At 50.5% G+C, this 10,010-nt stretch overlaps 1 protein-coding gene across 7 annotated transcripts; it reads left to right on the forward strand.

The window, feature by feature from the left end:
- Positions 1 to 1,015: 1,015 nt before the first annotated feature.
- On the forward strand, positions 1,016 to 4,186 carry LOC123160598 (putative receptor-like protein kinase At4g00960). 7 transcript variants are annotated; one of them, XM_044578406.1, is made up of 6 exons: positions 1,018 to 1,978; positions 2,070 to 2,183; positions 2,256 to 2,353; positions 2,690 to 2,891; positions 2,982 to 3,219; positions 3,446 to 4,186. In XM_044578406.1, the coding sequence occupies exons 1-6, from the start codon at positions 1,753 to 1,755 to the stop codon at positions 3,960 to 3,962; spliced, it is 1,395 nt and encodes a 464-aa protein (XP_044434341.1). In that variant the 5' UTR covers positions 1,018 to 1,752; the 3' UTR covers positions 3,963 to 4,186. The 7 variants fall into 7 exon arrangements, with proteins under 7 accessions (XP_044434339.1, XP_044434340.1, XP_044434341.1 ...); XM_044578407.1 differs by having other exon boundaries at positions 2,106 to 2,183; XM_044578404.1 differs by having other exon boundaries at positions 1,016 to 1,978; positions 2,070 to 2,353.
- The last annotated feature ends 5,824 nt before the right edge of the window (positions 4,187 to 10,010 follow it).

A 10,010-nucleotide genomic window follows, 5' to 3' on the forward strand; every position in this document is an offset into this window, starting at 1 on the left:
ACTAAGAAATAACAATGTAATCCACTAATGCTGCTCTGCTCTGCTCTGCTCTAGTTAGGTAACACATAATGGTGCTCTGCTCTAGTTAGGACTCATGTAATCCACTATACTTCTCTGCTCTACTAGGACTAGCAATTAGAGTGCTAAACATGCATGCAGTAAACCCTAACCCTAATCCCCAATTTGAGTTTGCAAGAATGGAACAGTGGAACACTTAAAGAACACTACCGAAGCCATGAGTCCAGTGATGGGCGGTGCTAGGGTTGGCCACCCAAATTCGCGCCATCTTCAGCCTCTGCTCCATCGACAACACCGGCTCCGCAAAATCTTCGTCCTTGCTACTGTACTCTGAGCTGGAGTAGCCGCCACTACCATCGAGGCCTAAGCGGGGGAGGTCGCCGCCGCTCACATCGCCCCGGCCATCGTCGCCTAAGGCACAACAGCCGCGGGGGAGAGGAGGGCGCGAGGGAGGAGCAGCCGCGGGGGAGGTGACAACGCCTAAGCAGTTCGATCCATGGCTACGGCGGCGTGGTGTGGCGGGCGGCGGGGCGGGCGGGGAGGCAGCCGCCGGCGAGGGCGCGAGGAGAAGGAAGAGGGCAGAGCGGGGTCGGGGTCTGGCTCGGTCGCACCAGCGAGACCTAAACGGTGCGAGCCGGCCTCGTCCCAGTCAGCGCCCAGTCAGCGCGCGGGCACGCGCGCACTGGACAACGTGGCGCCTGACGGGCGGGCCCAACCGGTCCACTTTTCTATCAATACGTATAAAACGCACTTTTAGTCTGTTTTGCAACGGCTCGCCCCAATCTTGATACTGACACGTAAAAATTATCAATCTTGATATCAATCTGCTTCCAATGCCTCAATTATGGTACCCGTGTGCAATTTACTCGATAAAAGGTCCCACTCCCACCGATCAGATCTGTTCAACGGCCGCGAGAAGCGAAAAGACCCGGAACGGACGGAGAGGGGAGACTTTGACTATGACGGGGAAAAGGCACGCCACACATATCCCCTTTTCTAGACCAGACGACACCCTCCAGGATGGCGACAGGTCCCAGACTCCCGATTCCATCCAGCTTTGGTTTAGCGCAAACCAACAGGGAGACCATGATCGTGGCCTCCTCCTCCTCCTCCCAGGTCCTTGCAGCGGCCACTCTCTTCACCCTGAGAGCGGTGGCGGCATCCGGCGGCAACGGCAGCGCCACCCTTGCCTTGTGCGTCCACGTCGACGGCGTGCACTCGAGCCCGGACTCTCCGTTTTACGGCGCCTTCGGTTACAGTCTGTGACAGGTTGTGGAGGCAGCTAGCGCGTCCGACAGATTGTCCAGTGTGACGCGCTACGATCAAAGAAGGGTCACCACCACCACCGGCCCGGACCGCGCGGACGAGTATGCGCTCGCGCAGTGCCGGCCCGACGTGCCAGCGGACGAGTGCTTGCGCTGCCTCAATGCCTGCCTTGGCACACTTGACACCCACTGCGACTCCGCCGCGGTGCGCTATGACAGCTGCCTCCTCCGCTCCAGTCCACACAACTTCAGCAGCTTCGATGTCGATGAGTACACGGTGGCCGTGTTCGACGGCAACGCGCCTAGCCTCCCGAAGAAGGTGCCTACTGGCTTGCTCGGCAAGGTGGCAGCCAACGCCACCGCGAACAGATCCAGGACCGCTGCAGGGATAGCGGACTACCCAGATGCAGCGGCAACCGGCGGCCGTGGCCGTGCGAGTGTCTACGGGCTGGCCCAGTGCATCACCCAGATGACGGCGCATGACTGCGGCAGCTGTCTCCGCGGCGCGCTGTCACGCCTCTCCGACGAGTTCAACTCCACTGCCGGGATGCAGGTCCTTCGCCCCAGCTGCATGCTGCGGTACGCGGGCTCTCCCTTCTTCAACGCGTCCCTCCTGCCCGTGGCCCATGTCACCGTCCCAGAGGGCGACGGCGCCGCGGCTCCGGAAGGAAGCATTTCCCTTCCACAGAACAAAGGTTTCGTACCCTACGCGCTCTCCTCTCGCCAATTTTGGCAACGGATTTCCCTCTCCTCTGTGTTTCACATTGGTTTCCTTTCCGATAACAGATCGAGGCAAGGTGATTGCACTTTCTTGTTCTGCAGGCGGAGCTGCTATACTCGCACTAATCCTAGTAGCATTGTGGTGCAGACGGAGAGGCCGGAAATCAAAGATTGCCACGGGTATTCCCCATTCATCTTTCTCTTACGAGTACTGTTTCGCAGCTCAACTCAAGGCTTCACACATTTGTTCAGGGGGTGGTAAGTACAGCTACCAAACTCTGGTGAATGCCACTGCTAATTTCTCCGAGGAAAATCGGTTAGGATCTGGTGGATGCGGCGTAGTATACAAGGTACCGAACAATTACTGAGCACTAACCTCTAGAGCTTGACTGTTATGGTTTGCAGCTTAGGTATTGTGAATCTAGTACAATGCGGTCCTCTGTTAGTACCAACATACTGCAGCACATTTCTTTCTGGCAGTATAATTGCCCATGGAATTGTTCTAGTAAAAACTCAAAACTGGGTTTGATTGTTCCAGTTATTTTCATGTGGCCAGCCAAGCACACCAGCAGGGGAAGTCTAAAAATGCTTGATACAACACATTTAACATGTCAACACTTATTTAGAGAGAGAGTACAAATTTCTCAACATACTGAGGCTAGTACTGTTTATGAATTAACCAACAGGGAATACTGGAGAACAAGAAAGAAATAGCCATAAAAAAACTTGCAAGAAAAAATCTGGAAGAACTGAAAAGGGAGGTTTCTCTGGTTGCCGAGCTTCAGCACGAGAACCTTGTCAAGTTCTTGGGCCATTGCTTTCAGGACGATAAGATGTTTCTTGTATATGAATACCTTAGCAATAAAAGCCTAAGCAACTATTTCAAAGGTAATTGTGCAATCGCTCAGTCGTGATTATGGATTTCTCCTATTTATTTTGACCGATATCTAGATATCTGTGTCGTCATGGATTTGACAGGTTCAGCCGAGTACCAAAAACTGGACTGGGCAAAATGGCTCAACATCATCAAAGGGGTTGCACGTGGCCTTACTTATCTTCACCTTGATTCTGGGAAGGATATTGTTCATAGGGATCTCAAGCCATCTAACGTCCTCCTTGATTCCAACTTTGCTGCGAAAATTGCCGACTTCGATCTTGCAAGAGGGTACAACAGGGAGAGGAGTCATGAAAGCACTCGTAACATGGCCGGTACTTAGTAAGTCTGTTCTCTTTTCGCTGACTACATATACATATTATGTGACTTGTTCCATATTTCCAAAGAACACTTGTGATAACTTAGTAGCCTGCTTGTCGTCTTCACGTTGTATGCATAATTAATGATTTCAGTTCAGTTGATTAGTTCCAGTAGATTACCGAAGTCAACATATTTGTTTATACAGTAGAAACTCTGACTGGTCGCGTTCCTCTGGTTCCTACTGAAGTGGATACATAGCTCCAGAGTGCTATGCGGAAGGGAAATTCTCCACCAAATCGGACGTGTATAGCTTCGGGGTGCTGGTGCTGGAGATCTTAGTTGGGCAGAGCATTAATAGGTTCGAGAACGACAACTGCACCGGTCTCGTGGAACATGTAAGGGATCCGCATCTCAGTCATTTCTTGTGTTTTTTATCTGAACCGGGCAACCATCTCCCTGAGCTGCAGGTGTGGCAGCATTGGAGCGACCTTAGAGTTGGAGACGTGCTGGAGAGGGACCATCTTGGCCTTGGGAACCATGAGCAGATGCAGCAAGCATCACGGTGCGTGCAGGTCGCGCTCCTCTGCGTTCAGAACGACCGGTCCAGGAGGCCGGCCATGGACGAGGTCACCTATTTCCTTAGCAATGAGATGCTTGTGCCGGATCCTTCTGCCCCCGGGTACATCACGGCGCCGCCCGGCAGCGGGCCGCCTGTGTGTTCGGTGAACGATGTGACGATCAGCATGACGGAGCCCCGATCCTGACCGGAATGTTTCGTCTCGGGATCTCTCTTGCACATGAGTGGTGCACCTACGCTTGCCTAGAAGATTTCCTATCCTACAGAGAACAGACTCTGTTTAATCCTGCAAGAAGTTGGATCTTTGCAAGATTATCCATTCTACAAAAAACTTGCAAATATCTGTTGGCATCATTGTTACGTATATGACTACCAAAATTACAAAATGGAGGAGGAGCTCCAAACTTTGTGCATTTTAAAACCAAACCTAAAAAACATACTCCCTCTATAAAGAAATATAAGAGCGTGTAAATTACTAAAGTAGTGATCTAAATGCTCTTGTATTTCTTTACGGAGGGAGTACCAAAAATAAACCAAACCGAAATAATTTTACGGTTTTTATGGTTTCTGATTTTGATATGGCATGAACTTTTCATACCGTTTTCCATTTCGGATTTTATGTTATGTATAAAATATGTATATCAGACAAAAATACAAAAACGAAAACAGCATACTTTCATACGTGGCATAGACAAAAAAAAACAAATATGTATATCAGACTGGGCCAATTATCTTTTGTTGTTGAGCCTGGATTTTTCTTTTGTGCAGTGTGACCAAAAAATACATACATCAAACTGGGCCAATTATCTTTTGCTGTTGAGCCGGATTTTATTGTGAGTATTTTTGAACGAAACTGTTCGTACGTATGCCGAGTAGTACAGTACACAGTGCAGTTTTGCACTGGATTAACCAGACAGCAGCATTTGTCCATGCAAAAAAAAAAAAGACAGCAGCATTTGCCCCGGGGCCCATGCTGGCGCTGCTCCCGTCTGGCCTCCCAACAAGGTACGAAAGAACCCCGTCAAAAAAAAACAAGGTACGAAAGAAAAAAAGTTGCATCCGCCACCCGGCGGCGGAACTGGCCATCTCCGTGGCCGTGCCCATGGACGGCAAGCAAGTAGAGTCATTTTAGAATATCTACGATTGGTCATCTCAAACCGGCTTCAAACGTCTGGCGGATAGATCGATAAGAACTCAACCCATCCAGACACCTCAAGCCGGCCTCAAACTACAGGGCTGATCGACACCCCTAATATATAGTTTATATCTGAGGAAGATATGGGACGCCTTGGCATGCTCGGGCGTGTTAGAATATAGTTTGAGTTTAAAGATAGAGATAAAGAGTAGAGATCGAATATGTTTAAACCATGTATTACTTATCTTGTACTCAAGTCTCTACCCCTCATGTATTATATATATACATGGTATTAGGGTGGTTTGTCTAACGATGCTGATCCTAGGACCTTCCACCACTTCTGCAGCACGCAGCCCCCCGGGAAGAGGAGTCTCCCCGGGGCGTGGCACCCGATCGATCAAAATTAGATTAATTTTCTTTAGATTAGATTAGATCAATTTCAATTTTTCAAGATTTCTTAGATCGAATTCTTTAGCTACCAAATAAATATGTAGATCCTCCAATTTCCGGTGAAATCAGTGCAGAAATCGGTGCCTCTAACGACGTCCAAATCAACTCCATCTGACACACGACTTCTTCACAGCGGCATCCAGGGAGGTTGTTCATCGACTTTGGCATGCAGGCGACACAAACATGCTTAGGCGCAGCTGCCTCTTTCTGTTTAAGCAGTAGTTGCGGACTCTGCGGCACAACGCGCAGTTGCCGGCAGATCCGATCTGCCGACAACTGTCGGTGTCAAAACCGGCAGATCACGGGTAGGGGCCCTGAACTGTGCCTCTGAGGATCGAAGGTAACAAGGAGGCAGGGGACACAATGTTACCCAGGTTCGGGCCCTCTTAATGGAGGTAATACACTACTTCCTGCTTGATTGCCTTTGATGAGTATAGGGGTTACAAGAGTTGATCTCCCTCGAGATCGTAATGGCTAAACCCTAGATATCTAGTCTGTATGATTGTGATCCTGCCTATGGACTAAGCCCTCGAGTTTATATAGGCACCGGAGGGATCTAGAGTAGTACGGAGTCGGTTACAAAGAAAGGAAGGTACATGATCCGAACGCCAAGCTTGCCATCCACGCAAAGGAGAGTCCCATCCGGACACGGGGGAGGTCCTTCTATCTTGTATCTTCACGGCCCATCAGTCCATCCCATGTCACACAGGACGACTCCCTGAGGACCCCATAGTCCAGGACTCCCTCAGTAGCCCCTGAACCAGGATTCAATGACGACGTATCCGGCGCGCAGATTGTCTTCGACATTGCAAGGTGGGTTCCTTCTCCGAATACTCCAAGCAGTCCCTCGCTCATGATAGTTGTATCTGACTCTGTTTAATAATTTCAACTTCAAGCTGTAAGGGCAACAAATATCCGAAAAGAAAGTCACATCCATAGGCGATTTTTCCGGCAAGGCGTTATGTCCTAGCCTTGTTAGTATTCTGAAATGTTTTATGGCCCTCGCTTCGTGTTTCGAGGCTTGGCCATCGACACGTCTCGTCGAAGCAGAGATCATGTCCCCTTATCACGGGATTCTCATTAACAGGGGTTTGGATAATCCAACCGTGCCGTTCACACGTCCCCTTGGGAATAGGCGAGATTTAAGGCTCCAGAGGGGACGCTTGATATCCATTGCCTTTATAAGAAGACAAAGAACCATCTTTTTACCCCATGCCTTCTTCCTCCTCAGCCTAACCACCACTCGAGCTCCAGCGCCCAAGTCTCAATCCTTTCCATCGCCACCAAACACTCCTAGCCATGTCCGGATCTGGAGCGCAGGGCAAGTGGATGGCTTCCTCTGTCACAGAGGAGAACATCACGGAGCTACGGGAAGCTGGGTATTTAGCCACGGACATAGTCCACCGGCTCCCTGCCAAAAAGCAGATCATTCCTACTCCGGAGCCCAACAAAAGGATAGTGTTCATCCCCCATTTCCTTCGTGGACTAGGGTTCCCCCTTCATCCGTTTGTCTGCGGCCTCATGTTCTACTATGTGCTAGATTTTCATGATCTAGCCCCAAATTATTTCCTCAACCTTTCGGCATTTATCGTCGTGTGTGAGGCATTCCTCCGCGTCCCTTCCCACTTCGGCCATGGCTTAAGGTCTTCAATGTGAAGCCAAAGGTGGTCGAGGGCCAACACGCAGAGTGCGGCGGCGCCATGGTGAGCAAACTCCCCAACGTCACCTGGCCAAAGGGGACCTTTGTGGAGAGCGTCAAAGGATGGCAGCAGGGGTGGTTCTATATCACGGAACCCCGCGACGCCACATGGGCTACTGCTCCTGAGTTCAAATCTGGGCCCCCGACGCGGCTTACATCCTAGCTCAATAAGGGCCTAGACTGGGAATCGCCTGACGAGGTGACGGCGCTGGAGAGCCACGTCAAGGGCATGGTAAACAAGAACACCAGCCTCGCCAGCGTGATCCAGGTGATGCTTTTTCGCTGAATTCTCCCTTGTCAACTCCAGACTCAACATATGTGGGAATTCGACCCTGCCGGTCCTCTTACCCTGCAACGATTCTTCAGCACGATGCATGAAGACATATGGAAGCTGCTCTTCAAGACTCAAAAGTCATGGCCGGAGACAACCGAAGACCGCGGGCTTGACTGCGCACATCCAGCCACTCCCGTAAGTTTTATGATAACTTTTGTTTGCCCATACAAGGAGTATATTGAACTTTCTAACTCTCACAGGGCTGGACAAAGAAAGCGGAGCAGATCAAATGTTCGGCTCTGCTGCCCGAGGACCAGGCTACCCCCTTGCTGACCAAGATGCTGGTTCCGATGCCGTATCAGGCGCCGGAGAAGAAGGCCAAGAAGAAGGGCAAGGAGACCAGAGGTGGTCTCCGTCGTAAGGATACTTCGGACGCCAAGTCCGAAGACTCCGAGACCTCCTCCTCCCATGACGAAGATGTAGAGGAGGAAGAGAGTAACTCTCCCCCCAAGGGGGGGGGAGAGAAGAGGCCAGCTTCCGTAGATCTGGAGGCGGAGGTGGCCAAGAAGGGAAAACCCTCCCTTTCGTATGATTCCAAAGGGGATGCCGATGCCATCCCAAAGCGGCACCCCAGGCCGAAGCCCTTGGCTGAATTGTAAGTACTCGAAGACACCATATCTGATTTTTATGCCTTATTATTTTAACATACTGAATTACGCATTATAGCCCGGTTCACGATCTCCCCCAATGATCATCGTCATCTGGGAACTCGTTAGGGACGAACGCGATGGAGAGCGAGTCGCCTTCGCAGATCTCTCCACCCCCTGCCACGGATAACACCGAGGTGTTGTCCCAAAGAACCTCTCCCGGTCATGGGGAGGTACAGGAGGCCGTGAAGGTGGCGGCGGAGGGTAATACTTGTATTGCCGAAGAGAGGGTGAAATCAACCCCCATGGAGACCGGCGATGGGGGCAACGACCAATTCGGCCCCCAACCGAATATTATTTCGGAGACCCATACAGCTCCAGAATCAGACTAGTAGCCTTCCTCGAGGGAAGGGGGTGCGCCGTCTCCACCGACGTCCTCTATCAATCCGGAGGCGCCGGACACTCTGGTGGAAGCGCTTCAAAGTGCTTCCATTATGGAGGAACACCGTACCCTTATGGGTACGGCAATTGAAAAGGTTTGGTCCGCCAAGAGCGGATTGAACCAAGCCTATACCAGCCTTCTAGCAGGCTTTGAGGTATGTGAAGTAATATATTTTTTCGTTATTTTGCAAAAGGAACACCTGTATATGGATAGTAGCCCCTGAGACTCTGTTCGGCGTTCGTGAAGCAAGGTCGAACAGGGGATCGAATGATGCTTTGCAAGAGCTAACATATATGTTTATTTTGATACAAAGGCTTCTAAACGAGTGACAACCTCGCATGCCGCCGAACTGGCCGAGCTAAAGCGGCAGTTGGAGGAAAAGCAGGGTATGTGATGCAAAAACTTATCTTGAAGATAAGAGCTCCCATTTATTATCTAAGTGAACTCTATGATTATGCCAATAGTGGACACGTCTGAGGTCGAAGCCCTCAAGAGTGCGTTGGCCGAGGCCAAAAAGGAGGCGGACAAGGAATGAGCCGCTTGTCAAAAGCATGAGGCACGGTTGGATGAAGTCCAACAAGAGCTCACTGATGCTATAAGCAATTGTGAGTCCTTGGAGCGTGCTGTGTCGGAACGAGACTCCGAACTTGCTACGGCGCTCCAAAGTGTGAAGGAGGCCCTGGTTGAAGCCCAAGGTGCCTGTCAGGAGATCCGAGAAGCCAAGAAGATTGCGGCAGGTAAGGCTTTTAATATGCAGAGCAAATACGTAAGGAGAAAGTACACCTTACTGACACACATTTGGAGTTCTCCAGGAGCATTTTTCGATCTGCCCCGAAGTGTTGTAGATGCTGCAGAATTCTCCCGGCCCGAAGAGGGGAGCTCAACAGAGAAGCTATTCTAGTCATAGTACCTTGTGCCAGAGCAGCCCTTGCCCCTCAGCGATCAGCTGAAATGGCTAATCGAGCTACATAGGATGGCCGAACTAGCCATGAAGGATGTCATAGTCCGTCTTTGGCCAGCCGAACCAATACCTAATAGCTACTCTGGGCTTGTGAAGCGTCTGGTCAATGCCTGCCCAAGGCTGGATGCTATAAAGCGGTCAATCTGTATCGAAGGTGCCCGGATGGCCTTCGCCCGCGTTAAGGTGCAATGGGTGAAGATGAATGCCACCAGTCTTGCAACCGAGGGACCGCCCGTAGGAAGGAGCATCGTACGCCGGAGAAATATTTCAACGACGTCCTTAAAGGATCCCGTATTATAGAGGGCTTGTGTTCGAAGGACATCATTTTTGAATGAATGTATTCATGCTGCCCAAACTTTGTATAATGAAAACAAGGTGTCATAAAATTTTAGTCTTGTTTTATCTGAGTTTATTTTATCCTCCGTTGCGGCCGTTTTATTGAATCTGAGAGTTGACCAGTCATCGGCTTCAGCCCCTCACGTATATACTACGGGGGTGTTCGGAACAGCACAAAAACACACTTAACCCAATGACTTGGTCCTTGAAGGAGGTGCTAGTGCGGCGAACCAGGCAATCAGACTATGCGGCTTTATCACTCTCACTTAGCCATAGGAGTTTGACAATGAG

Source organism: Triticum aestivum, chromosome 7B, assembly GCF_018294505.1.
Source record: "Triticum aestivum cultivar Chinese Spring chromosome 7B, IWGSC CS RefSeq v2.1, whole genome shotgun sequence".
NCBI classification, from domain to species: domain Eukaryota; kingdom Viridiplantae; phylum Streptophyta; class Magnoliopsida; order Poales; family Poaceae; genus Triticum; species Triticum aestivum.

Coding starts and splice junctions, on each gene's coding strand:
- LOC123160598 (XM_044578401.1), top strand. CDS start 1,763: ATGACTGCGGCAGCTGTCTCCGCGGCGCGCTGTCACGCCTCTCCGACG. Junction 2,354..2,689: donor GATGCGGCGTAGTATACAAG/GTACCGAACAAT, acceptor ATTAACCAACAG/GGAATACTGGAGAACAAGAA. Junction 2,892..2,981: donor CCTAAGCAACTATTTCAAAG/GTAATTGTGCAA, acceptor TGGATTTGACAG/GTTCAGCCGAGTACCAAAAA.